This window comes from Trichechus manatus, unplaced genomic scaffold, assembly GCF_000243295.1.
Source record: "Trichechus manatus latirostris isolate Lorelei unplaced genomic scaffold, TriManLat1.0 scaffold00171, whole genome shotgun sequence".
NCBI classification, from domain to species: domain Eukaryota; kingdom Metazoa; phylum Chordata; class Mammalia; order Sirenia; family Trichechidae; genus Trichechus; species Trichechus manatus.
The window spans coordinates 5283173-5309595 of NW_004444107.1; the positions used below are offsets into that span (position 1 = coordinate 5283173).

The 26423-nt window shown below is 40.0% G+C and overlaps 1 protein-coding gene across 5 annotated transcripts in view; it reads right to left on the reverse strand.

Moving 5' to 3' along the window:
• PDE5A (phosphodiesterase 5A) overlaps window positions 1-24742 on the reverse strand; it is a 174114-nt gene extending 149372 nt beyond the window's left edge. For 2 of the 5 annotated variants that reach the window (XM_023741104.1, XM_023741105.1), the window contains exon 1: window positions 24526-24742. In XM_023741104.1, coding sequence (XP_023596872.1) covers window positions 24526-24647 — 122 coding nt within the window. In that variant the 5' untranslated portion in view covers window positions 24648-24742. Of the gene's footprint in view, window positions 1-23074; window positions 23101-23972; window positions 24013-24525 lie in introns of those variants that run through there. The other 3 variants (XM_023741106.1, XM_004386810.1, XM_004386809.2) reach the window with 3 other exon arrangements.
• Window positions 24743-26423: the final 1681 nt, after the last annotated feature.

Below are 26423 nucleotides of genomic sequence, written 5' to 3' on the forward strand. Positions count from 1 at the left end.
AAAAAGCTTGAAGATGCACTACTTTGAGAGTGCAGGGATATAAAACATTGTCCAATCTTTTCGGCTGTAATAAAAACTGATACCGCCTCTTTGGAGGGCATATAGGCAATCTCTAACAAACTTTAAAATACATTTATCCTTTCTTCCAGAGATTTTGCATATGTGCCAAAGGAAGTTCAAGCGTATTTACCGTAGCACTGTTTATTATTGCAGGAGTCCTGGTGGCGCAGTGGTTAAAGCATTCGGCTGCCAACCAAAAGGCAGTTCGAATTTATCAGCTACTCCACAGGAGAAAGATCTGGCAACTGGCTTCCTTGGAAACCCTATGGGGCAGTTCTACTCTGTCCTATAGGGTCTCTATGAGTTGGAAATATCTCCACGGCAGTGGGTGGTTGGTTTGTTGTTGCAAAGATAAGAAGCAACCTAATACCTCCAATAGAAGGCTGGCTAAATGCATCATGGCATGTATATATACAGTGGAACACGAGGCAGACATTAGTATTTCAGGAGCCCTGGTGACACAGTGGGTAAGCATTTGGCTGCTAACTGAAAGGTCGGTAGTTCGAAACCCCCAGCCACTCTGAGGGAGAAAGATGTGGCAGTCTGCTTCCATAAAGATTTACAGCCTTGGAACCCCATGGGGCAGCTCTACTCTGTCCTATAGGTTTGCTTGAGTTGGAATTGATTCAATGAAAATGGCTTAGTATTTCACTTATGGAGGTTCCCTTCATTATTCTTTTTTGGACAACGATGTATTATTTGTTAAATACATACTAGCTAGAAATTAAGTTATATTAGTCTAGAATGAAATGGGTAAAAAAAAAAGATAACAGATGTTGTCAAGGTTACCTCATAAGTGTTTGATATAGTTATAAAAACCCTTTAAAGATCTCTTTAAAAAGCAATATAGTAGGTAGTTATAGTGTACAGATCACAAATATACAAGTACAGCACATATTTTAAACATATATAACTGTGTTAATGTTTTATAAACGTATGCTGTGGCTTGGGATACAATTTCCAGTGACAACATACAGTGATTAACATAATGCTGTATCTCAGAAACTTAGATAGAAATCAGGGTGACATACCTGAAAAACACATAACCCCCAAAATTGCACTAGTGGTGTCAAAGACACTGATGTCAAAAATCTATGTGAAGCTTTTGAATAAAGTCATTTAGGAAAATATTAAGATAGGAAAAGAGCAACATGTGTAAATTAACATATTTTATGTTACTTTAAATTATTTTTAATTGTTATTTAATATAATAAAAGGATATTTTAACAATTTCATCTACCTAACTAAAAGCTAGCCCCAACTGATTCCTTCTCAATAGAATACAGAGATGTCCTTACTTTTTTATTTTTTAATCAAACTCTCTGCTTGACAGCTCCATTTGGATATCAAAATAGACAACTTAAAATGGGAAAAACAGAATTCTTAATGCCCCACCAGTCATCTTGCCTCAATCTCACATTCTGCCAGTTTTCCTCATGCCTCATGTTAATAAATAACACCACCATCTCCCTAGTTACTCAAACCAAACATCTAGGAATTACTCTAAATTTCTGTTTCCCTCAACTCACATCCAGTTCAGTAGCCAAGTCCTGTCAAGTCAACTTCCAAAATCTTATATCCCAGTCTGTACACTTCTATCTCCATTGCTACTACCCTGATTCAAGCCCCCACCATCTTTCACCTGGACTACTGCCATAGCCTCCTAACTAGCCTCTCTGATTTTATACTTGCCCTTTACAATCCTTTCTCCACACAACAACCAGCATAATATTTTAACAAAGCAAATATTGACATTTTAACTAACCTATGTGGCTTCTCATTGAACTGAGAATAAATTTCAAACTCTTTTAATCCCCTACCTCAGCTCCTCTGGCCCAGGAGGGCCTCCTGGGTGCTCTTACAAATACTAAACTCTATCTGCCTCTACCTGGAACGCTCTCCCCTCACTTGCACATGGCTGATCATGGCTTCTACATCCCCTGCTCAGATAGGCCTTCGCAGATCACTCCATCTCAAGTGGTCCAGACATACCGTGTTGTCATATCACACTATCTCAGTTCTGTTGGATATTTTTGTTTATTAATCCATCGGTTTATTGTCTGTCTCCTCCAACTAAATGTAAATTTCATCAGAGCTACTTGTCTGTCTTGTTCACCACTCTATCTCTACTACTCAGAACACTATCTGTCACATAATTGGCCCTCAATAAATATTTCTTAAGTGAAGTGAATGAATGAATAAATGGATAGGCTCCAAAAATAACTGCATCAAAAGGGATAACAGTCTTTTGAATGTCTGAATGCTATATATTTGTTATAGAAAATCAACATTGTTTTAGCTATTAACGTTCATCATCTCATGGCTAATTTATCCTTGCATACCCTGAAAGTGCCTAGAATGTGTCTTAAACAGAGCCAGTGCTCAAAAATCCTTTGTTATATGTTTTTGATTACTATAAGTTATGGATTGAACTGCGTCCTCCAAAAATATATGTTGTAAATTCTAGCCTCTATGTCCGTGGTTATAATCCCATTTGGGAATAGGTTTTCTTTGTTATGTTAATGAGACAGGATTACTGTAGGATGTATCTTGAGGCAATATCTTTTGAGATATAAGAGATTAAAGCAAGCGAGTAGCAGAGATGGAAGAAGAGAGATGCCAAGCCACATGAAGATCACGCAGAAGCAGAAGCTCAGAAGAGACACCCCAGAGCCAACAGAGAGAGAAAGCCTTCCCCTAGAGCCGGCACCCTGAATTCGGACTTCTAGCCTCCTAAACTGTCAGAAAATAAATTTCTGTTTTTTAAAGCCATCCACTTGTGTTGTTTCTGTTATAGCAGCACTAGATAACTAAGACATTATATTTATTTGTCTCACAAGTGTCTTATTTCTAGATGTTATCTTGGAGAGATGAACTCGGTATTAAATGACACAGGAAAAGCAGATCTTGTATATTCAGTCATTCAATCAACAATTTTTTTTTTCATTTTAAAAAAAATTTATTGTGGTGGAAATATACAACACCACCTCAAAAATTTCTACATGTGAAATTCAATGACACCAATCAACAATTTTTATTAACTGCTAGTTGGTCGAGGGTGGTGTTCTCATGACCATGTTATTGATTGAGTGTCAGGCTTGCATAGGAAAACATATATCATCAAAATACCAAAACAATCATTTACGTAATAAAACTAATCCTCTCTCACACATCTCTCTTCTCAGCATCCCTTAAAGTTTTACAGCACACAACTTCTGCAAATGTATGAAGTGAGCCCTTCCTGTTAAGACTGTCTATCCTCTTTCATTGATTTTTTTGATCCTCAGTCTCTATGCAAGCAGAAATCATCACAAATTGAAATTAGAATACTTACTTAAGATACGGAGCCCTAGTGGCGCAATGGCCAAGAGCTACGGCTGCTAACCAAAAGGTCAGCAGTTTGAATCCATCAGCTGCTTCTTATAAACCCCGTAGGGCAGTTCTATTCTCTCCTATAGGGTCACTATGAGTTGGAATTGACTCAAAGGCAACTTTTTTTTTTTTAAATATAAGATACAGAATTTACAGAAGCAGATAAAAGTGACGTTGGAAAACTGTCTTAATATTACACAAAGCCACTGACAATTAAGGGTTTTGCCCAATTAAAGACTAGCCAACAACTGAAGAAGAAAGAATCAACAAGGATAATGATATAACAAATACTTGAAAAGAGAATTATATTCAAATAACTCTATTCTGGATTAAGAAATGCCCTTGGAAAAACTGATGAAGGCTTCAAATATTAATTCAAAAAGAGTATTTTGGAAAAACAAAAATAAAGACAATTTTCTTTATGACCCTCCTGCAAAAGCCAAACATAAAATGAAGACATTTTCCAATGTAAACAATTTTGCTGGAAAATTTAAATTATTTATTCTAAGAATGAACATCGAGTTTTCATTAGTATCTAAATTTTATCAAATGAAAAATAAATCTATGTTCATAATTTATAGCTCCATTTTTCACGATAAAGTTCCAATCAAAACTTTTTCAGTTTTGTGTTTTGTCCCCCATTTTAGCTGGATTCACTTTTAAGTGTCCTTTTTTTCTGGAATCAATTATTCCCATGAAGGAAAGATCTCTGGGATGTGTGAGGTACTAGGCGTGGCACCAGGGATACGATAATGAGCAATCTCAGACAGAACCCCTTCTTTCAATCTCATGGAGCCCACACACTGATAAATCATTAGTGACCTCTCCCCACAAATGTTGTTTGTTTTGTGTTCAGAAGTTAAGCTATGCACACATTGGATTTTAGCTGTCCTACGAAGTTAAGTGTAAATATACACATATGAATAAATATGGAATGAAGGATGACTATGAGCATGTCAGATATAGGGGTAAAAAGTACCAGATGGGTGGCAGTTCTGACTGGGCAAATCACTTTTAGAGCCAAGGAAAGGATTTTTATTTTCTCTTCTCTTCACTGATTCTAGGGAATTAAAAAAATTATTAACATTAGAGATATTGGGGAAAAAAGCATCATTTTATTTAAACCCGGTGAGACAGGAATTAACAATCCTACTTTCTAAATTAAGACACTCAATTATTTAAATGGCTGACCAAAGCCATTCTGCTCTTCGGTGGCAGAATTAAGCATCAAATCCATATCTCCTACTCCAAGTCTTATGGCCTATATGTAGAAGGCACTCCATAACTGCTAGCTCAGTCTGAAAGAGTTACAATCACATCGGAGCATACAAGGCAGAGAGCGAATAAGATCACTTACAACAACACATCCTCTGGAGCCCTAGTGGCGAAGTGGTTAAAACGCTCGGCTGCTTACCAAAAGGTCGGCGGTTTGAACCCACCAGCTGCTCTGCGGAAGACAGGTGTGGCAGTCTGCTTCCGTAAAGATTTACAGCCTTGGAAATCCTATGGTACAGTTCTACTCTGTCATACAGGGTTGCTATGAGTCGGAATTGACTTGGCAGCAGTGGGTTTGCTTTTAACTTAAATCTTCATATTCAAATCATGAAAAGATAGCACACTATGCCACCGAGGTAAAAACACCATCTCAAAGGACTCCAAGAACAAAGATTCATAAGGATAATATCCTTAAAAAAATCTGACTGAATTCCATCATCTGTACATTTCTCTGAAAACAGGTCTATGTTTTGTAAATCTAAAACTACGGACTGAAAAGAATGGATAAATGGATAATAAATGTGTTCCAGAGAAGAGTCATTTTTAGGGTTGCTAGATTTAGCAAATAAAATTACAGGACACGCAGTTAAAATTGAATTTCAGATAAACAATGAATAAATTTTTAGTATAAGTAGTATTTGAAATTCAAACTTAACTGGATGTTCTGTATTTTATCTCGCTGCCTTGGTCATTCTATACTCTGTTTTTTCTAACTGAAATTGGTTATGGGTAGACAACAAAGAAAAAGTAGGCCCTATGCAGCATATTAATGAATTCCAGCTATCAAATCACTAATACTAATTTTATCACTAAAAGAGTACATCGGACTATCATACTGTGAGCCTGTGTATAAAAAATGAATCTTTTGAATGCAATTGTATTAATAATTTGTGGTAAAACTTGGAGCATAAAATTCTTCCTTAAACCAAGCTCTTTTATTTTGCATTCAATGCTACATGATATATTTCACTGAGAAAAAACAAACTGTTTATAAAAGGGAAATTGATTAATGCTTCCGTTTCTTCTTCTATATTGCTAGGTACCATAGAGTCAGTTCTGACTCATAGTGACCCTATGTACAACAGAAAGAAATGCTACCCGGTCCTGCACCATCTTCACAATCGTTGCTATGCTTGAGCCCATTGTTGCAGCCACTGTGTCAATCCATCTCATTGAGGGTCTTCCTCTTTTTCACTGACTTTCCACTTTACCAAGCATGATGTCCTTCTCCAGGGACTGGTCCCTCCTGATAACATGTCCAAAGTATGTGAGACAAAGTCTCGCCATCCTTGCTTCTAAGGAGCATTCTGGTTGTACTTCTTCCAAGACAGGTTTGTTCATTTTCTGGCAGTCCATGGTATATTTGATATTCTTCACCAACACCATAATTCAAATGCATCAATTCCTCTTCAGTCTTCCTTATTCACTGGTCAGCTTTCGCATGCATATGAGGTGATTGAAAATACCATGGCTTGGGTTAGGTGCACCTTAGCCCTCAAAGTGACATCTTTGCTTTTCAACACTTTAAAGAGGTCTTTTGCAGCAGATTTGGTCAATGTGTTGACTGTGGATTCAAGTAAAGTGGAATTCTTGACAACTTCAATCTTTTCTCCATTTATCATGGTGTCACTTATTCGTCCAGTGTGAGGATTTTGGTTATCTTTATGTTGAGGTGTAATCCATACTGAAGGCTGTAGTCTTTGATCTTCATCAGTAAATGCTTCGAATCTTCTTCACTTTCAGCAAATCAGGTTGTGTCATCTGCATATCACAGGTTGTTAATGAGTCTTCCTCTTATTCTGGTGCTGTGTTCTTCTTTGTATAGTCCAGCTTCTCGGATTATTTGCTCAGCATACCGACTGAATAAATATGGTGAAAGGATACAACCCTGATGCACACCTTTCCTGACTTTAAAATCATGCAATATCCCCTTGTTCTTTTCGAATGACTGCCTCTTGGTCTACGCAGAGGTTCCTCATGAGCACAATTAAATGTTCCAGAATTCCCATTCTTCACAATGTTATCCATAATTTGTTATGATCCACACAGTTGAATGCCTCGGCATAGTCAATGAAACACAGGTAAACATCCTTCTGATATTCTTTGCTTTCAGTTAAGATCCATCTGTATATACCAAAAACCAAGCATTTCGCCGTCAAGTCAATTCCTACTCATAGCAACACTATAGGACAGAGTAGAACTGCCCCATAGGGTTTCCAAGGAGCAGCTGGTAGATTTGAATTGCTGACCTTTTGGTTAGCAGCTGAGCTCTTAACCACTGTGTCACCAGGGTTCCATCTGTATACAGCGGGGAGAAATACCACCAGTACTGACCTCTTTATGAAGTATGATGTGCTGACTATCTTCCAGTGGTCATCGAGTAGACTCCAACTCGCAGCAACCCCATGCGTGTCAGAGTAGAACTGTGCTACGTAAGGTTTTCAATGGCTGATTGTTTTCAGAGGTAATTGCCTGGACTCAAACCACCAACCTTCTGGTTAGCAGTGGAGCATGTTAACCACATGCATCATTCAAGGACTCCACTGACTATCTTCAGCAGGGTACAGAGTCAAGAATATCAGCGTGGCAATCAGGAGATAATTCTAGTTCTAGCTACAACTCTACACAGATGTGATGCTGAACTTGTTACAATTTCTCTGGAGTACATTTTCTCTGGAGTTCAAGTTGTTTCTCTCAGTTCAGTTGTAAAAATGAGGCTGCTGTAGTAAAGGATCATTAAGACCCCCACAAAAGCTTACATTATCAACAGGCCAAGAAGTCGTCTTTTGGTCACAGTCATCTCATTTAACCTCTTTTTGCCCATCAGCTTCCTCATTTTTAAATAAGGGTAAAAGCTCTTTTACTCCTTCACTCACAGGGATGATGTGCAAGTCAAATTAGAAAGTGCATTTGGAAGCATTTCAAAATCTCTTCCATGAATTAAAGATTTTGCTATCTGCTATACCCTTAGTACTCAGTCCAGTGGAGATGAGGGGTCAGGTTAAGGAGCCACGGCTGTTCATTTCTTCAGAGTTCAGTCAAGATAATCAAAAAAGGCTGATGGGGAAAAGGTTGCGTTTCTGGTGGTATCCCCCACAGGCAGAGTGGGCCTAACAGGATCTGGATAGGATTGGTACACAACGGTTAAGCACTCAGCTGCTAACTGAAACCTTGGTGGTTTGAACCCACCCAGAGCCTCCATGGGAGAAAAGAGCTGTCGATCTACTTTTGTAAAGCTTACAGCCTAGAAAACTCTGTGGGAGCAGTAATACTCTGTCACATGGGGTAGCTATGAGTTGAAATCAACTTGACGGCACCTAACAGCAACAACACATGCACCCTGAACACTCAACGTCCTCAAGAAAGCAGATACTTCAGATTCTATACAGAACCCCACTAACCCAAAACCAAACCCACTGCCATCGAGTCAGTTTCTACTAATGGTGACTCCATGTGTCATAGACTAGAATTGAGCCCCAAAGGGTTTTCTTGTGTGTAATCTTTACAGAAGCAGATCACTAGTCCTTTCTTCTGCAGCACTGCTGGGTGGGTTCAAAACACCAACCTTAGGTTAGCAAATAGGCACAAATCATTTGCACCACCCAGGGACACAGGACACTATTAAGTTTTGCAAAAAAAGAAGAGTTTACATGACATCATAGCCATCTGAGCAAAAAGAATGAAATGGACATAAGTTTCACAGAAGTATTGTTACCCTTAGCTACAAGCACTAATAATTTAGAGACTATCTACTTTCATTTATGAGTATGTCCTTGCTCACTGCCCCGCAAACCTGGGAGCCATCAGAAAGCAGAGCGGCCCTCTTGAAGTCTTTTAGTTGACTCAACTTTTACGAAGCTGTTAATGAAACACAACAGGTCTAGACACTTAAAATAAGACCATGGCCAAGGGAAACGCAATGAAAACTGATGCCAAGAATTTATAATCGATGCCAAGATCCTGATGTTTAATATCCCATTCAAACCATTCTCTCTCTCCTGACCAAAATCTGTTTTATTATCCTCTAGTCACTTATTTCCTACCTTATTTTTTTTCACAAAGAATTTCTTACCTCATAAATATTATACACATTTTTTTAAATGGGGAAATTATATTTAGTTTTGTTTCTGAAGTTTTACAATATGTCTTTAAAAAACTGGAAAACTCCTGGAGTGTACCAAAAACCAATGCTGGGAGTTATTACTCTCATGTACCACTAATTTGTATACAACAAATATGAAAAACATCTGTGGTTTCAATTCAAACTTGTCTAGACCACCCACAGCTAACGCTTGCTGTTGTTAGGTGCTATTGAGTCGATAACAACTCATAGTGACCCCATGTGACGGAGCAGAACTGCCCCACAGGATTTCCTAGGCTACAGGGAGCAGATCACCAAGTCGGTCTTTCTCCCATGGAGCCGCTGGGTGGGTTCAAACTGTCAACCTTTCAGCTAGCAGCCGAGCACCTGACCGTTACACCACCAGGGTTCCCAACTGATCCTTAGGTCTCATTAAAGTACCCTGTCCTATACTGGGCAAGTAAGAACCCAAAAGATTGATAATTAGATTGTGGGAAATAATGTTAAATGGAGTTGCCAAAAACTTGCCCCAAGTTCTTGTCATAAATATGACTTAAATTTTAAATCTCAAATCTTTTAAAACAAAGAATGCAATCAAAAGCATATTAGCTTAATATATTCTTTCTTTGCTTCTTTTTCTTTGTTTTTTTTGGGGGGAAAATTCAAACAGACTTTTATTTCAGTGGACAACAACCAAGGGGAAAAACTGACCTTGGTATAAAAGGGTAAATAAAAATACATCCCATAGTTTCACTAAACATTCTTTACTGTGGCTTTAGTTATACCATGGATACACAATGCTGTAATAAGATTTAAGAGCTGAAAGTCTAGGGTAGAAAGATACAATCTAATTGGGACCAGTCATGAAGGAATGTGGGAAAATGAGCAGAAAACCAGGTAGGAAAGTGATACAGGAGTCAGGTCATTACTTAACTCACTGCTCAGCTAAGTATTGTTGAACTCATCATGCAGGACATAGAGAGCCACTGAAGGGTTTACAGAGGTAGGTGGCGGCCGAGTAGTGGCTAGGGTCATAGAAGGGTACAGGAGCAGAGGTGGGGAGGCCAGTCTAGGTTAGGCACACATCACATGAGGGGTCTGTGAGAAGAGATATGGGGAGAGAAGGCGGGAACAGTGTTCACAAAATTTTGTGAGAAACATCCTATTAGTTGAAATACCATCTCATCAAATGCTACCAACAATTATTAGAAAATATCACCTCAGTAGTGTTTGGGGTCTTAAAAGCCTGTGAGCAGCCATCTAAGATACTCCACTGGTCTCATCCCTTCGGGAGCATGGGAGAATGAAGAGAACAGGATACAAGGAAAAGATTAGTCTAAAGAACTAATGGACCACCACTACACCTCCACCAGACTGAGTCCAGTACAGCTAGATGGTGCCCGGCTACCACCAGTGACTGCTCTGACCGGGATCACAACAGAGGGTTCTGGACAGAGCTGGAGAAGGATGTAGAACTAAATGCTAACTAACAAAAAAAAAGACCAGATTTACTGGCCTAAAGAAGTCTGGAGAAACCCCGAGAGTATGGTCCCCAGACACCCTTTTAGCTCAGTGGTGAAGTCACTTCCGAGGTTCACAGTTCAGCTGGGGATTGGACAGCCCCATAAAACAAAATGGGACTAAATAAGGCACGGCAATCCAGGGACAAGGGCTACAAGGAAGAAGGGGACAGGAAAGCTGGTGATAGGGAACTCAAGATTGAGTAAAGACAGTGTTGACATGTAGTGAGGTTGTTAACCATTGTCATAGGGCAACATGTGTACTGTTTAATGAGAAACTATTCTGATCTGTAAACCTTCATCTAAAGTGAGAATAGCAGCACAATTGGAAGAGCGTAGTTGATGTCACTGAACTGTGCATGTAGAAATTTATGAAATGGTGTATCTTAGGCTATGTATATTTTCACCAAAAAAAAAAAAAAAAGACAAGAAAGGAGAGGGTTGACTTGTCGTGGGGTTGTTAACCAATGTCATTAAACAATATGTGTACTGACTGTTTAATGAGAAACTATTTGTTCTGTAAACCTTCACCTGAAGTACAATAAAAAAAAAGAAAATATCGCCTCAATAAACTAAAAAAAAAAACCCAAAAACTCTAGTTTAAAAGCAGTTAATCAAAATTTACATATCAACTACTTCTGCAGTATTTCAAACTCAGTTTGATCAACACTGAGCTTATTATTTTCCTCTCAAATATATTCTTCCTCCTTCATTCTCTAGCTAATCTCTTCTGAGACTTCTTTCTATTATCCCCACTTTACAGATGAGTAAACTGAGCCTTAGAGAAGTTAACTAGATCAAGGTCACACATAGGAAGTGATAAGACTAAAAGCAAGGTGCATATAATTCCAAATACAATATTCTGTCTACTATATAATTAAGTTGTGAAATAAACCTGACAATATATTTTTAAACCCAATAATCCAGTATATTCATTAGAATCCTATCCAGTTAAATACAGTGTCAAAGCCACTCTCCTCAGAAGTTGTGTTAATACATTCTCGAAGCTCAAACTGCTCATGAAATGAATTAATATAAAAATCAGTGTCATTAAGAATAATGCTTAAACATTTTGATTTCATAAGTCTCCTTTATCGCCCTATAGATGATTTTACAATGTGGGTGGAGCACCCAACAAAACTAAAGGAGTTCACCCACTCAAAAGGCTAGACAGCCTGTCTGTAGCAGCTGTTGCAGGAAAAGGCTAAGCCTGACATTTCCAGTGTCAGACAGGTTGGGCCTTCAATAAGACAGCTGGGAGAGGGATGGATGAATGCATTTATTTGTGAATGATAAAAAGATCAAAGAATTCTGGGGGTAGGAGGCTAAGAAGGTGAACTGTGGTCAATTTTTACAATGGTTGTAACAAAGAATTTATTCATCAAAATTAAGCACATGAGAAAAAATTATACACATGAGAGAAATAAAGTGCTATACATTTCATTCTATATACCCTATGTGTTCACATTTTTGAACTAGATGAAAAGGGCACGACTTTCAAAGTGATAAACGAATTCAACTAATGACTAAATTAAATGGTGTCAAGCTAGTAATACCTTTTTTCAAAAATAGATATTTAAGTAGATTTAAGATTTGCATATTGGGTGATCTCATCTCCTATTCTCTAAAAATTTTATAAGTTGATTAGTAATAAAAACAGTATGGCACATATTCTGTGAAGAATCAAAACTCTTCCTCCTTTCCAATTCATCATTTTCACTCACAATTCGTTATGATCCTATCACAGAAAACTACAACGTATAATTGTGTTCTAGAAATTTTCCACTAATTTAGACAAGTCATAACTTCTTCCAAATGCCTATAATCTACAAATATGAAGTAGAACATGCAAAACTTACACAGCATTCCAAATACAATCAGCAAAGGAACTACTTAATTACTGTGTCCATTTCACTTTCTACCAAAGTTGGACTGTTTACTAACAAAATGAATCTTGAAAAGGACAGAAATGTTTTAAAATACATATTTAATATTCCAGATGTCCTGAAAGGAGCAAATGATTAGAATATATTGTCTATATTTTATAGAATATTTCTTGCATCTAGAAAAGCAACGGGAAAAATTTTACAAGGCAAGGTAAAATTTTGATATAAACAAATAACTCCCACAAGTTAAAAATATAATTAGATGAAACTTACTTACAGAGCAATCAGTTTAATGTGCTTTGTGTTCTTGCTTAAAATCATGTATCAAAAGATAAAAATTATTTGAAAATAAACTGCACTTAGGGCATTTGTGTTCTAATACTAAAAATATAATTGTAATGACCCAGTACCTCAATTTTCAGTCACTCTATTTTAAAATGTCATTTGAGATTTCCTACTTTTTAAACTCTAAAATTATATATGGAAGCTAAACTCACTTGGGTAGAGTCTCTCGGCACATCATTAAGTAATGTGCTCGCACAAAACTAGGAGGCCCTAGGAGAAACTTTAACCTCTACCTGAGTTAGATTCCTCGTAGCATTAAATCTGAGCCTTTGCTTTGCTTTCATTAATGCTGACACTGAACTTCAGTATAGCATCATGGTTAAGGGATTTCAGTGGGGCGGACATGGGCTTCAACCCCAGAACCACCTCTAAGAGTATGCCTTTAGGTACATTATTTACTCTCTCTGTAAAACTGGGATAATAGCATTAAGCTCATAGGGTTCTTAAGAAAACTAAAGGAAATAATGTGTATTATGTGAACGCATAGTACCTGGTACACAGTAAATGTTTAACACATGACAGTTATTGTTTTAAGTTAATCGAACAGTAAATGGAGTATATTTTAAAAACCAATTTTTTTTTTTTAAATAAAAATAGAGACTCTATTCATTGAGCCTTTGCAGAATAACTAACTAGATGTTAGTCATTGTTTCTTTCCAGGCCCCTAACTAAAAAGCACTAAATTTCTTTACAGAAACACTTCATTAAAAAAAAAGGAAAAGGGGGGACCATGGTCTCGGGGAACATCTAGCTCAATTGGCATGACACAGCTTGTAAAGACAATGCTCTACATTCTACCTTGGTGGGTAGTGTCTGGGGTCTTAAAAGCCTGTGAGTGGCCATCTAAGATACTCCACTGGTCTCATCCCTTGAGGAGCAAGGGAGAATGAAGAGAACAGGATACAAGGAAAAGATTATCCAAAGGACTAATTGTCTACAGCTACCAAGGCCTCCACCGGACTGAGTCCAGTACAGCTAGATGGTGCCCGGCTACCACCACTGACTGCTCTGACCAGGATCACAACAGAGGGTTCTGGACAGAGCTGGAGAAGGATGTAGAGCATAATTATAACTCACAAAAAAAAAAACGACCAGATTTACTGGCCTAAAGGAGACTGGAGAAACCTCGAGAGTATGGCCCCCAGACACCCTTTTAGTTCAGTGGTGAAGTTACCTCCGAGGTTCACTGTTCAGCCTGGGAGTGGACAGACCTGTAAAACCAAATGAGACTAACGAGGTACAGCAGCCCAGTGACAAGGGCCAGAAAGCAGAAGGGGACAAGGAAGCTGGTGACGGAGAACCCAAGGTTGAGTAAGGATATTGTTGATGTGCTGTGAGATTGTTAACCATTGTCATAGGGCAACATTTGTAGTAACTGTTCAATGAGAAACTATTTTGTTCTGTAAGCCTACATCTTAAGTGAGAATAACAGCACAATTGGAAGAGCGTAGTCAATGTCACTGAACTGTGTATGTAGAAATTTTTGAAACGGTGTATCTTTGGTTACGTGTATTTTCACCAAAAAAAAAAAAAAATGTAGAGAATTTAGAGGGTTAATATGTTGTGGGGTTGTTAACCAATGTCATAAAACAACATGTGTACTACTGTTTCAGGAGAAACTATTTGTTCTGTAAGCCTTCACCTGAAGTACAATAAAATATATAAAAAAAAAAGGAAAAGGGGGTGATTGTTTTAATATTAGCAATTTCTCAAATTAAAACTGAAAAAAAAAATGACTCGTCAGACCAATAACTACATTCATATATGACATAATTTTCTGAATTCTACATAAAGATTAGGCACTGAATATGTAATTGAGAAAAACTCAAATGTGTATCTTGTTTTTACAGTAAACTTGTTGCCGTCAAGCCAATTCTGACTCATTGCGATCCTATAGGGCAGAGGAGAACTGCCCAATAGGATGTCCAAGGAGTGACTGGTGGATTCGAACTGTTGACCTTTGGGTTAGCAGCCAGGCTCTTAGCCACTGTGCCGCCAGGGCTCCTGTTTTTACATTACTAACTACTTAGAAATTATTTTTTTTCCCAGAAATAAGTTACAGCTTTTGGGGGAAGTCTCCCTGCCCCAAGTATCAAAGATAAAATAAAACTGCTTGAAAACAAATGTAAGAAAATATACAACTAATTATCTATGGTGAAAACCATAACAATATTTCATAACCATAATTCTAAACTGGAGCATGCTTTTTAATCATGATAAAACAGTGCTTTAACACTCTTTGCTATATGGGGATTTAGGGATTAAAGCTGGTCCATTTTAGTTCTCATCCAAGGGATCTTACTTGTATAAATTCCAAAAGTAGGTTGATGCCAACCCCGGGCCTCAAAAATGGCAATATGGCCAGTTCTTTGAGCAGCAACTTTTGGGGAGATTTATAGGGTACCTCAAACAAAATAGAATGAAAAGGTGCAGGCCCTGAATGATACATAAAATACATTTTCATGTTTATAAATTCTACTATAAAAAAAGTGCTCCTTTTGCCTTTCTTTCAATGTTTTTTTCATCAGTCATGTGAATTAATTACTAATACAAAAAGTATATACTAAATTTTCTGCCTGGAAAGGGATGCTTAATAACTTGTATGGAAATCGGCTAAAATTATCTATAGGAAACACACAAATATAACTCTCACAAAAAACATTAGGTATTTTTCCTGCTCTTGGATCTTTATTTTATACAGTTTGAGTTACTGTTATCTGCACAATCTGACCTGGACCCACTACTCCTATTTGGAAAAATACTTAAAGAATGAAACTATTTATCTGAGAAGTTGATACTCTGCTCTCCCGGTGAGAATCAAGGACTCTGAGAGCTGAAAGAGATTTTTAAGCTCATTTATGAATCTCTCTGCCTCTATCCCTCACCTACCTCCACCCCTCATTTAAAGCTGGGGTTTATTAACTTGGCCAGTCACAAAGTTAACAGCAAAGCTGGGAACAAAGTTGAGGGGTCTGGATTCCCATCCCAATCCCCTTCCTAGTACTTTACACAATCCCACAAAAAGCTCTGCTTAAACCATTAATAACATTCATCTAAAATATGGGAAAGATACTTAAAATCTATAAAACCACTATTCTGTTGTTCAGATTCTCATCTCCAGAAATAAGGGAATGACTATCAAAGTTTGGGATATATTTAAGGAACTGAAAAGAAATGATTCTCAAGCCAAAATGGTAAACTACTGAAAAACACTATTAAAAAAATAAGAAAACAGAAATAGATTTTAAATGGTTCAGAACAGTGGTTCCCAAACAGGTGGTGGTGCCAGCCTTTGGGGCACTGGGAAATGTGTGGGAGTGTACTTGCTGCCACATGATGGGGGTGCTCCTGGTATTTAGCGTCTGGGGCCCAGGGATATTAAACTGCCTGCAGTTGACTGGGCAGCCCTTCGCAACAACAAAAAGTGTCAACATTAAATGCCAATAGCATCTCCTTTTGAGAAGCATTAGTTTAGAAGAATAAATGATTAAAAGATCTACAACAGGGTATTAAATGAAACAGGTGCTTTTGGGTGCCTCCAAATGAAGAAGCCTGGGTGGTGCAAGCAGTTTGCCAATCAGCGGCTAACCTAAAGACTGGTGATTTGAACCCATCCAGCTGCTCCTCAGAAGAAAGGCCTGGCAAACTGCTTCTGTAAATATTACAGCCAAGAAAATGATATGGAGCAGTTCTACTCTGTAATACATGAAGTCGCCATGAGTCGGGGACCAACTCCACAGCAGCTAACAACCACCACCAAGTGATATCTTCCAATAATTTCTGCTCTGATATTACTGTGAGTGGTTCACTTGGGTCTGGCATGGCAAATAAATGAATCAGCTGCCTAAGGTTATTTAGTGTTTCTAAGTTTTCTCCAGATACGAAAACATCTGGGAATCTTATTAGGACCAAATACAAATAAAATGCAGAATTGCTTCATATGGTTTAGCATTCAAATTTGACTGAGAGTTGGAAGGGATATGTTTTGTAATTTTCCATGCATTCACAATCACATGATATGAAAGATGTTCCTTAAAAGAAAACCAAATATATCTGAAAGAAAACATAATAACTGAAATCTATGCAGTAAATATGTTTGTACTGAGTGTCGAAAACAATTAAGTTTTGAAATTCTGTACATTTTCTATAAAAACAGATTGGCACGTGTACGTGGTTTAGATTATCTAGATGATCACCTTATAGCCAAGTTGTTGTTAGCTGCCATGGAGTCGGCCTCTGACTCATGGTGACCCCATGTGCAACGAACTGGTCCCCTGCCATCCCCATGATCAGTTACAGACTGGACTGTTGTGATCCATAAGGTTTACACTGGCTGATTTTCAGAAGTAGATTGCCAGGCCTTTCTTCCCAGTCCATCTTAGTCTCGAAGCTCACTGAAACCTGTTCAGCATCAGAGCAACACACAAGCCTCCACTAACAGATGGGTGGTAGCTGCGCCTGGGGCGCATTGGCTGGGACTGAAGCTTGGTCTCCCGCATGGAAGGTGAGAATTCTACCACTGAATCACTACTGCCCTGCACTTTAGCGTTCAGGTTTATATTTGTGTTTACAATCACACTGTAGCCCAATGGTTCTGGGATAATGAGAAAATAAAAGAGATAAATTTAACATGTAAATATGCTTTCACACTAAGTGAAAACCAAAAGCTAGTATGCTGTGCTACAGGAATAAAAGTTTCATGATTGTTCAAACAGAGAGGCCCAGTGGGAGAAGTGAGTCATCACAGGGCAAGTGTAGCAAGGCAAGCTGACCTCACTAGACCCTTAAGGAGGCACTTGGGGCCATATGAGTTGGAATCAACGCAGCAACAACCAGTTTGGTTTTCGTTTTACTTTGCTAGGGTAATTTAATGAACGCTGTCAACTTCCATTTGGCTGGAGTTTTATCATTCTGTTCATAATTAACTTGTACATTTATTTTGTATTATACTTGCATAGATGTGTAACTGTGATTAACTTATACTTTCTTTTAAATATTCTACATTTAAGTAACATTAAAATACAAGATGTCAACATAAGGTATGCCAGATGTCTGGAACTTCTGGATCTGCCCACATTACTTTTTTTTAGGAATTGCCCTTCCCCAATGATGTATAATGCTGTGGGCTACCTGCCTCACAGAGAAGTCAGACAACCCTTCTCTCCCGGATTCAAAAATTGGTCCAGGGTAGGCACGTGACCCAGCAAGGTCAGAGTAATTTTGAGAGGACTGAAGTAGATAAGGAGTCCCTGGGTGGTGCAAATGGCTAATGTGCTTGGCCATTAACGTAAATGGTGGCGGTTTGAGTCCACCCAGAGGTGCCTTGGAAGAAAGGCTTGGTGATTTACTTCCAAGAAAGCAGCTATTAAAAAGTCTATGGGGCATGATTCTACGCTGACACATATGGGGTCACCATGAATCAGAGTTGACTGTGTGGCAACTGGTTTCTGGATGTAGATAAGAAGATACTTTTCTAATAGCAGAAGTTTAAAACCTACATTTACGGGCCAGGGAGAAACTTTATCAGCACGTGGAGAAAGCATTCAGGAAAATGAAGCTAACATAGAAGAGAGCCAAAAGATGGATGTAGGGTTGTCCGACTCCTCTGTTGAGGCAGATGGGTGGATAGACTATAGACAGAATGCTGACAAGATCATTTGATCAGCTGAATACACAGCCAAACCCAAGCACTTCAATTATGCAATTCTGTGCAAGTATGAGTTGGGTTTTTATCTCTTGTGGCCAAAAGTTTTCTAATATACTGGAGACCACTAAAAATGTCTTTCTTTAACAGGAGTACATTGCTTAGTTTGAGAAACACTGGTTTACATGATTCTGCTAACTCTAAAGTTCAGTGATCTTGTGTGTGTATGTGTGTGTGTGTGTGTGTATTTTAATTACTTTACAAGCTCAAAAGGCCAAGACCTTTACTTACATCTCCAGCATATGACGATGGAGTCTAATATTTTATAAATATCACTAGGGATGTGAAATCAAATGGGATCATTTCATTCCTACACTTAGGTGAAAATAAAATTATTCAAAGAAGATAACTTGCAAATAGTTAATCTTACTTTACAATACAATTCAGAATTAAGAGAAAAGTCTCCCCTCTCCTGAAGAATAAAGAGGGTAACAATGGCACATAAGACTTTAAAAACAAGTTCACTACAAACTAAAACAGCGAAATATACATATATTTAAAGGCTTTTACAAAGCTCCTTTAGAATACTTATCAAAATAATTCTTATGAACTTAATACTCAGTTTGCTCTATCTGCCTTAAACATCTCATTGGCAATAAATATAAATAAAAATTATATATATATGTGTACATATATATACACACACATATATATCTATCATTCAAACAAAATGAATAAAGCACTTAAATCTTAAAAACATAATGTAATTCAAAATAAAATGAGAATAGCAAGTCAGTAAATAAGATTACAGAGTTAAATATCAAATGAATGACTCATGTGGAAAGATCTTCTTCAATCTTTATTCCTAAATATGTAGCTCACAGGCACTTTTTAACTGAGAACCCGATAAAACAGATATTTCCAAGGCCACATCTTGGTCAGATATAATATTGGTCAACTGAATCTACATCTGTGTGGCTAAACTAATTTCATAGGAAGTCCTGCAAAGTCAGTAGCTAGTCTGCATCCGAAATTCAGAAATTAGTCATTTTTTTAATCCTCCAGTATCAATCAACTTAGTGATTTAACTGGCTGACAGTCCTACTAAAGGCTTTTATCCAAGCAATAGGTTTTTATCCTACCATTAGCTCTAAGAACAAAGAACAAATATAACTCGACACAACAATTACAGGTTTAATTAAATATTAGGTTGAAAATTAGCTGGGATAAGCTAATATATACCAAGCAGCTCTGTTTAGTCTTTTCAGGTACAAAAGAAATCTTTCCTGAGCATTATTAAAACATAACTACGAAGTCCAAGCAAAGTTCTAAGTTAAGGTGTGTTTTCAAATCTAGTGGAAGGGGAACATCTTAATAAGACACCATCCCTGTAATCAGATTAAGAGTCAAGATACAAACTTTAGCTACACAACTTGAAAGACGTTTCAAATATTTTAAATGAAATGATATTAGAGACCAAAGTCAAAACATCTCTTTAAGCAAATTATTTTAAAAAGAAAATTTTGATGCATGGCATAATCAAGATGCTTAAATAATGGCTAATCTTGGGGCATTAAGGGCACAATCTTGTGAAAATATTGCCAATTTCTACAGATCTTCAGAGCACAAACTAAAAAAAATCCTGCTGAATTGTACTATAAGCCTATTTAAGTTTGGTGTTATACCAAGCAAATGGATTGATTTTGAGATATCCATCTATGAGTAATTGCCACTGCATTACTTTACCACATTTTTAGAATCATAATCATGTACTTCAGGTCCTAAATGGGTCTGAACTTGAAACTTTGAGGACACTAGAGATAGAAGGGCAATGGGAAGCATCATTTCAGGAGCTCCAAGGGATTCCTCTAGGCAGGAAGAAGTCAATCCACATGAGTGATCGAGGGCACTAAAAAGCAGTCTAGAGCTGGCTCTATGGGCCCTAATCACACACAATACAAGGAAAAACGGCCATTATTGCACCAAGATCACCGCCATAATAATATTATAAGTATAACAAAGATTTGGTCAAGGGCCACAGGATTTTATTACAGTCAACACTAGCAAGTGCTTAACGAAATATGCGTAACAAATCATTTGTCTGAAAATAGTCAACAAGTTTGTAGTTTTATGTAACTATAGAACAGTAGTTTTTAAGTAGATAGTGATACTTTATATCCACCATCTGATTTTAATATAGATACTTTGTAAGGAAAAATGTTACTGCTTTTAGAAATGAGAAAAAGAATTACAAAGAAAAAGAAAGAATCCCAAACACAGGACCTGGAACCTCAACCAATTCAGTACAGCGTTGCAGTGTCAAATAAAAATCTATTACAGAGAACCACACGGGATTGCAGAACTTCTGTTTCTGGACTTTGATCCAAGCGGTCATAAAAACTTGTCCTCAATTAATATCTCCTATTTTCCATTATATGTCAAACATTCTGCAGCTTTTGCCTTTCACAAAACAAAGCAATAAAAACTCAATCATGTCATCCCTACAATACTAAATGACCTAAAACATCACCCACAATCACAGAGCTGATTAGTAAGTAATGAAAGGTATCATTATTCTATAACATGCTGTCAAGGACAACAACAGCTGTTAAGTGGCATTAGCACTAGGAAGGCTTCATTTGTGAATGCATATGTATTAGAGCTCTTCATTAACATAGTGTCTCAGGCACGTAAGACTGCAAGTTGTCTACAATACTGAGGGTGTGAGTTTTCCAGATGTTGTAATTAAGTAGCCCCAAATTAATTTTTATGCCAATAAATTACATTATGAATTGTTCCACTGATATTCTCAAAGCACATAAACAGGCTGTGATTACTATAAAACATCTATTGCTAGACTACAAGCTCTAACTTTTAATGAGGTTCTTAGGTCTATATTTGAAGTTAGTGATAGGAAACAATGTAATGTAGCAGCAAAATTGCTTTCAAGGTCAACTAAAATTTACAGGTGTTAAGGAGCCCTGGTGGCACAATGGTTAAGTGCTTGGCTGCTAATGGAAAGGCTGGCGTTTCCTACCCACCCAGGGAGAAAGATCTGGTGATCCGTTTCTGTAAAGATTACAGCCAAGGAAACCCTATGGGCAGTTCTACCCTGCACACATGGGGTCGCCATGAGTCAGAATCGACCCGATGGCACCCAACAATAACAACCACAAATGAGAATTTAGGAATGCAAGAGCCTGCATTCTGTTCAATGACTATCACTGAGTGCAGATCATTCAGTCTGGGATAGGACAGAGACACATACAAGAATGTTGAATTAAATCAAATAATGTACAAATAGTTCCATCAGCAAGCCTGTTTACTAGTGCAGATGGATAATCTGAGTGAGTCCAAATTTATTTTGAATCTTAAAACATGCCAAATGCCTATACAGAACTATTCTGTTTCACAGGTTTCCTGAATTGCACATAGTATTTATTTTACATTTACAAAGTCTAACAAAAGGGGAAAAAGCAATGGAAGCTTCCAGTTTATTAAAAAAAAAAATCTTAGTCATAAACTGTAAAGTTAAAATGTATGCAATAAAATTTTACCACAATCATGTGAACTACACTGGGTTAGTAGTTTGGCATTTTTATAATCGACTAATGAGCAACCTCTCACTCTTATTTTAGAGTAAGTTTCCAATTAACACCACCAAACATAATCCTAAACTGGAATATTGGTTCATGAAGAACCTCTGGCTACACGCAAATTCTTAGATTATATTCTTTACACTGACAACTTTCAGCACTTTATACCTCCTAAAACTGAGGGCCTGCACTACTCTTAAATATTTACACTTTCGTTTTCTAACTTATACTCAACATACTCTTCTTCTCTTCAGAGTACAAACACACACATGTCATAGAAAGCTTACAGCCTATTGCCAACATCAACTATAATACAAAAACCTATAAGGTGAAAAAAGTCTTTTTATGGAGTCTCAGGTGATGTAAACTTTACAGAGTGAGCAATGTAATTTTGAGAATTCGAATTTTAATCTTAATGGGAACAAAATGTAACTGAACTCTTTCAATTTATTTTCCAGTAAAATGTCACTACACTTTCAAAGTTTTAGCAAGTTCTGAAAATGAAGCGTTCCCACCTACGACTAGTCAAAAGCTACCACCAAATCATCCCAAGTTTACGTCTTTGAAGGAAGAGGGGAGAAAAAAGAAAAGGGCATTTATGCCGCAATATTAGAGGAACAACGTTTTCTTTTAAACTGTTAATAAACTGTGTAAAGAACATTTCCAAAGAACACCCCTACACACTCTAAAAAAATAATCAGCCTAGTTCGCCACCCTGCTCACCGTTCTATTCACCGTAACTCACTGAGAGCGGAAGGGTGGGAGTGTGCAAGGGAAAAAGAAAACTGGGGACAGATGGCCTCCGAGTAGCAGGTGACCTCTAAAAAGTGTCAGCCCATAGCAATCAATAATTCCAGACATAGATGGCGTTAGTGCCTCATCCTTAAACTCGCAGAAAAGTGCCCTTCGAAAAGAAAACACTTTCTTTTCAGGGTTATCCTGGTTTAGGATTTTGAAGGAAGAAGGGGAAAGCTGGACAGAGGATTAAAGAAGGAGGTCGGAGTAATTAAGCAGAAGACATAAGATTTGTCCCGGAGCTGTTGGCTCCGTCAAAAAACGCGGAAAATGATCAAACCGACACCGACTTTGAACGTTCGTTAGGAAAAATACGGATGAAAAAAGACCCATCTAAAACCCCAAAGTTATACATCCGCCAGAGAATAAAGGAAGACAAAAATATTGTATAGTTCATTGCCACTGGGGCATCGCCCCGTCAGTGTGACCCGAACGCCACCACCCAGCACCCGTCCCCACCGCGCCCTAGGGAAAGGGGGGGGGGATGCTGTAGCAAGTACCTTGTTTTGTCTCCAAAGGGCAACATAGCAAACGTAGGGAAGTTCAAGGTGCAGACCACGCGGCCTCGGCCGAGCCTCTACTCCAGGAGGTGCGGGGGGGAGGGGAGGTTGTGGTGACAACGTGCCCAGGTGAAGCAGGCAACTCGGATCCTGCTCCCCTACGGCCCCCGCCGCTGTGCCGCCGCCCGCCGCCGCCCGCTCGTTCCGCGCTGCGCCGCCCCCTAGCGGGAAGCGCCCGGCAGAGCCGCAGCCGCGCGCTGGCGAGCTGGAGCCGGGAGTTGAGCCCCGGCCGGCTCCTCCACCATCACCGCCCCGCGTGTATCTCCCTCCTGACCGCGACGGCCAGCACACGCAGCCCAACGGCCACTGCCCTGCGCTGGTGGCGGCGGCGGAGCTCAGCCCCTTCACCAAAGGGGTGCGTCAGGAAGTCCGCCTGAGTTCGCGTGCAGGAGCCCTGTCCGCGCCCCGGCCTCGCACCAACTCCTCAAGCTTCAGGGGACCCGCCCGCCACGCTCCTCCCTCCTGGTCCCTCGGCTCGCATCTCAATTCCACCCAACTCTCCCGCGAGTGTTTCCCACGCGCGCCCCAACGGCCTGCTGTGCGCTGCTTCCAAAGAAAGGGACACGGTCCCTCCTCCGCGTGCTCCGAAGCAGCCGCCCTCCGCTTGGCTCCCGACCGGGAGGAGCTGGCCTCTGCGGTCGGCTTGGGCCGCGCGGGACCCGTCAGCTCCCCGGGTTCCGCACCCTGGCGCGCCTCCCCCGCGCCCTTTGTGTACGAGCCGCGAAGCCCTCGGCGGAGCCCCTCCTTTCAGGGACACCGCCTTTTGCGAAAGCTCGAGTGAAAGGAGGCGCGCGGGACAACATGGGGACTGGAAGGGGCAAAAGGCGACCGCACTCACTCTGGGAAGGCTCCGGCATGTTGTTGCCTTTGGGCTGTCTCGTAGTCTAGCCTCTAAGCCTGGCTTCCCCGCCCCGCTAGGGCCGGGGCGAGGGGGGACGGGGGCGGAGCGGAGCCACTAGGACAGAGTTGGAAATGCTGCTTCCGGAGCTACAGGGAAGGGGCTCAAAAACTGTTTTGGTTTCGCTAAGGGGATTTAGGGAAACCAAGAGGCAGGAGCGAGGCTGGTGGAAGGCCCCATGAGCGAGGTTATAAAAAAAATAATCTTGCTCCCAGGGAAGACCAGGGTGGCGGGGCGCTGGGCACATACATTTTTGTATTTGAACTTTGTGAGCAAGTTGGATAGAATCTGACGCTTCGGTTTTCCTACGGTGCTCACTTTAAAGTCGAGGTATCTATCCATAACAGGACCAAAGGACCTACCTCAGAGGCAAAGGGCCTGGGAACTGGGGGTTGCTTAACGGTGAAGGAAGGGAAAATTCAAAGGGAGAGAGAGAACAGCCCCAGGTCACTCTCCCTGCCCCGGCTGGGTCTTCCGTGGGTCCTCTTCTTACCTGGTTGCTTTCCTAATAAAGTAAGAGAAGGTAAAGTCCCAGTGATCGTCCAGCCACGCTTCTACCGAGTCCTGGTTCTGCTGCTGCTGAGGCCATCCGGGGCCGGGGCCGCCCAGCTCCATGGTCTGCGCTGCGCTACTCCGCGTCTCGCTGGAGCTGGTTTTCCACCCCTGCTAGAGTCCCTCCCTCGGAGGAGCAAGACACTTCCTCGAGACCCTCCCCTTTCGCCTCGCTCCGGCCGGGTCGGCTAGCTGAGAGGCTGCGGGCGCAGGGCCAGCCTCCCGTCTCGCCCCTCCTGCTCCGTACCGCTCCCAGGTGTGGGAGCTGCCCCTCTGCCTCTGTAGGGTCCTGCCCAGACAGGATCTCGCAGACTCTAGAGTACCCCGGTCCTGAGGCGCCCGGGGCGGCGTCCGGCAAACTCTCCCGCAGCCAAGTGGCCGCGGCTGGGAGGCCACGCGGCCGCTGGGGTGCGCTGTGAGGCGAGGCGGTTCCTGGGAAGCGCGCAGAGGTGACTGTGTTTGCAGAGTGTCTCGCTCTAAAAAGTGGAAGGTCGCCATATAGGGGTCCCCTCTCAAGCCCAGAAGGCGGGAGTTTGGGGAAGTTTTCCGAAAGTGAGAGCTGGTGCTATCCTGGGCGCTTCTCCTCGGGTCTGGGAGAACAATGACTGGCCCGAGTCGCTTTTCCTCCAACCCAACGCTTGGGTTCCATAGGAGCCAGGACCCACCTCGCTCCACGCCCAGCCCGCGCCTCAGCTCAGAGCGCCCCAGCCACTGACCTGGTACAGGCAAGGAGAGTTGGGATGCTTTGCACCAAGACAGATTCCTGCAGCCCTGACCTCAAAGGCCAAGTGAAGTGTCGAGGGTCTAGGTGGACAACTTCTAACCAAGTCATACCTGTACTTAATGTTAATAATAATAATACATTAAGTGCCTTTAGCCATTGTATCAAACAGACCCTTTTTTTCATCACTGATTTTCTGGAAAAAGAAAAACGTATGAAGTCAGAAAACAAAGGGCGCCTCTGTACAACTAGATTGAGAACACCAGCGCAAATGGGTACAGTCGAGAGCAGCTAGTTGTCTTGTTGTATCCCTTACCCAGCTAGTATACTTTTAAATTAATCGTTTATATTTAACTTGAATTAATACTCTCCTGCAAAAAATCAGTTAAAAAGTGGTCGTATTCCTACTCTGTTTTAGCCTATCTTACCCTTCTTTACCACCAGCCATCTGTCAGTTTATCCAGTTGTGGTGACTTGTATGTTGCTGTGATGCTGAAAGCTGTGCCACCACTATTTCAAATACCAGAAGTGTCACCCAGGGTGGACAGGTTTCAGGAGAGTTTCTAGACTAAGACAGACTAGGAAGAAAGGCCTGGTGATCTACTTCCCAAAATTAGCCAGTGAAAACCTTATGAATACAACAGAGTATTATCCAATATAGTGCTGGAAGATGAGCCCCCTAGGTTGGAAGCCCTTACACAGTAGCCTCAAACACACCAATGATCATGAAGATGGTGAAGGACCTGGCAACATTTCCTTCTTCTGTTACACATAAGGTCCTCATGAATCAGAGTTAACTCCACAGCAACTAACAACATTATTGTTATTTTAAAAAAGCAGTTGGTGTCTTCCTTTGCTTCGCCCTCATTTGCAGTTTAGTATGGTATTTTGCAATGACCTAATTATTTCTGGCAGAATTAAATCTGGAGTTCTATGTTTCACAAAGTGTGAATGACACTATTAGCAGGAATATACCAAAAGTGATTTAACTGAAATGCTTTGAACAAACTTACTCTTGACAAGAATGTAAGACATTACTCATTACATAGAAACACATAATAAAATTGATAATCTGGAAACTTTAAAAAATGTCTTCCAATCCCCCCATGCAATGTTTT